Source organism: Protopterus annectens, chromosome 7.part0, assembly GCF_019279795.1.
Source record: "Protopterus annectens isolate FY-2018-M chromosome 7.part0, PAN1.0, whole genome shotgun sequence".
Taxonomy (NCBI): Eukaryota; Metazoa; Chordata; order Ceratodontiformes; family Protopteridae; genus Protopterus; species Protopterus annectens.
In genome coordinates this window covers 1312773535-1312776592 of record NC_056739.1, presented here as the reverse complement: position 1 = coordinate 1312776592, position 3058 = coordinate 1312773535, and the positions used below count along the sequence as shown (strand labels likewise).

The following is a 3058-nucleotide window of genomic DNA, read 5'->3' as shown; positions in this document are numbered from 1 at the left end:
TGATACTGGGCTATTTTCAAAACACCCCTGTAATTTTTTTTTTGTTTGTTTCGATCTCTTCGAAAATCGAGGCATGCATGTTTGGAGTTCAGAGGATCCAGAACACAACAAAACTGTCAACTATTACTTCAGTTTAACAGTAGTAGTTGGCTTTCTGAGTTAACACGTTTCTTTTTTTCCTCTCTTTTTAGCTGGGGATGATGCAGCCCAGCACCACGAGCCATCCCTAAGTGCTACCTTCATTCTTTATTATTTTCATTTTCGCTAAATTGTGCTTTTAAACTCTTGATTTCTTTCTTTGAATTATGACTTTGTTCTTTACTGTTAGTTGCCATTTTGTCTTTCTGATCTCAGTAATCTTTCTTTGCACTGTTTTATCCTCTCACTTCTTTATAGAATGGGACTCTAAAAAGTGAATATATTTCCCGAGGGATGCAGACTTTCATCTGAAATGTGACTTGCTGCATAGGATTCTGTTGTAGATCCGTTGTTAAAGTTATTTTGCACTGTATTTTTGCTTCTTTTCACTGCAGCAAAACACAGATATATAATCTGTCAAAACAGAAGGGCATCTATCTTTTGTGTATTAGAACACATACTGCGTACAGTAAAACTGACACAGTGTATTTGCAGTTATATCACTCAGGGTATTAGCAAAAGTAAGAGATTGACAGAAGTGAATTTTAAGTAAGAGGTCTTGTGTTATAAAGGATATGTTCAGATTTAAATTGGAATGCACCTCGAAAGATTTAAAATCTTCCCAGTATTATGTCATAAAGCTTGATGTAATGATGGAACTACTCATTCCTAGTGTTTTTTTTTCCAAGTGTTGATTGACCTTTTGTTCTGTTTCAGAAACCACAGTAGCAGTTGGAGAATTGTACTCCAGAGGAGATGATTCCTCATGAAGTCCTTGGTTTACCTTCCGAAAACAAATGCAACGTTTCCTTCATGAAACAAAACACTGAGCTAACTAGTCACTGAGAGAGCAGCAGCAGAGGCTAAAAAGATGAAATCCAGTCAAGAAAGGAGCAATGAGTGCTTGCTGCCAAAAAAGCGGGAAATTCCTGTTACCAGTCTGCCATCAGAGGAAAAGACAGCAGCTCCAGCATCTGAAAGCCAGCGTGTGGACAATGTGTGTTGGAGTCCAAGTATCTCTAGTATCCAAAGCAGTCCTGGGTCACGGCACAGTAATACTACAACCTTGGAGGAGACTGATTTACAACAGGGAATAGTTTTACACAAATCACTAGCAGCTGACTATTCCTCCCCTAGTGCTCCCAGATCGACCTCAGCAATGCAGTCTTCAGCATATCCTCCAGCATTGACTCAGTCAGGGGCAACCTTATCCCCAGCACATTACACCCATCTACAACACCCTTTCCAGTTTGCCCAGTATGGTGCACCATTTGCAGCTATTGTTCCATCAGAGCTGGTATCCCCAACAGCTAATTCCACATCTGGTGCTGTGACTTCCACTTCTTCTGCCTCTGCTACTGCTACCACTCCATCCCAGCGTTCCCAGCTAGAAGCCTATTCCACAATGCTGACCAGTATGGGGAATGTAACCCAGCAGAGCCACAAGGTGGAGCAGCACTTGTGTCGGCCACCTGGATTAGTCACTGCAGGGTCTCCTACTGCTACTTCACCTGCACCACAAAACCAGTTTGTTAGAGTTTCTAGCTCCCCGCTGAGTGTTTCACGAACTGTGTCATCTCCAGCTTCACAACTACATCCTCATTCAGCAGTGATTCCACATAATCTCACCTCCCAGGTGGTCCTACAGTATGCAGATAGTGGCAGCCACTGTTATACAAGAGAGGGTCACAAGAAGGCCGAAGACTCCAGATTACAAGTAAAGGAAATTCTGAATGGAGAGATTGAAAAGAGCAGAAGGTATGGCATTTCACCCTCTGCTGGCACAAATCTGAAAACAGGCAATAAAGCAGCTTCTCATCATTATGAAGCAAGACATTTGGTGGTCCACCCAAGTCCTAGCGATTACAGTGCTCACAATTCCTCAGGTGTTAGGACCTCTGTGATGGTAGTGCCCAACAGTAATTCATTTGCTATGGATCTGGAGGTACATCATGCCATTAAAAGAGACACTTCTCCTTCAGCAGTCCATGAAAAGGTGGGCATCAATCTAGGAAAAGTGGGATCCAGACCATATGCTCTGTCACCACAACAGACTCTAGGCCACGAAGGTGTAAAAACCATTGCAAATCTGTCTCCCCACACAGTCATCCAGACTACCCATAATGCATCAGAGCATCTACCTGTAGGGCTGTCTCCAACTGCTTTTTATACAAGTACACAACATCCAGTCATTGGTTACCTCAGCAGCCAGCAGTCAGCAGTTGGTTATCATGGAAACCTCTCACATCTGGTGATTCCAGGTGCTCAGCCCTTTCTTATTCCATTAAGCAGAGGAGATGTCGAAGCATCAGGAGTAGCATCTGCTATAGTGACTTCATCACCTCATTATGCAGCAGTGCCTCACACATTTGTCAGTACGGCCATTCCTAAGACTGAGAATTTTAGCCATGAGGCAGTGACAACTCAGCCAGCCTACCAAGCAGCAGTTTTACAGGCCCAAATCCACCTACCAGTGGCACAGCCTGCAAGTTCCCCCACAGCAGCTTCACCTGCACTGCCCCCTTACTTCATGAAGGGCTCAATTATCCAGCTGGCTAATGGGGAGCTGAAGAAAGTAGAGGACTTGAAAACTGAAGATTTTATACAAAGTGCAGAAATCAGTAATGAGCTGAAGATTGACTCTAGCACTGTTGAGAGGATTGAAGAAAGTCATAACCCAGGCTTTGCTGTAATCCAGTTTGCAGTTGGAGAGCATAGAACACAGGTACTGTAATACGTCTGACAACATTATAAATGTGCGCACAGTAAGAAGTGAGGGGAATGTAAGAGCAGTCAGCAGAATGTTTTGGATTCCTTTTCTAAGTTTGTGGGTGGTAAATGTGATCCTTAGAACTTTTGAAGTGTCTATGCAAGTAGGAGAAAATAAATACTAAGTCTGAAACTGCTGTATCTTGAAGAA

The 3058-nt window shown here is 43.0% G+C and overlaps 1 protein-coding gene across 1 annotated transcript; it reads left to right on the top strand.

The window, feature by feature from the left end:
- Positions 1-851: 851 nt before the first annotated feature.
- Positions 852-2990, top strand: ATXN1 (ataxin 1). Its single transcript, XM_044077923.1, has one exon. The coding sequence runs from the start codon at positions 1010-1012 to the stop codon at positions 2870-2872; it is 1863 nt and encodes a 620-aa protein (XP_043933858.1). The 5' UTR covers positions 852-1009; the 3' UTR covers positions 2873-2990.
- Positions 2991-3058: the final 68 nt, after the last annotated feature.

Bases quoted from the DNA above. Each gene is read 5' to 3' on its own strand.
- ATXN1 (XM_044077923.1), top strand. From the start codon at position 1,010: ATGAAATCCAGTCAAGAAAGGAGCAATGAGTGCTTGCTGCCAAAAAAG.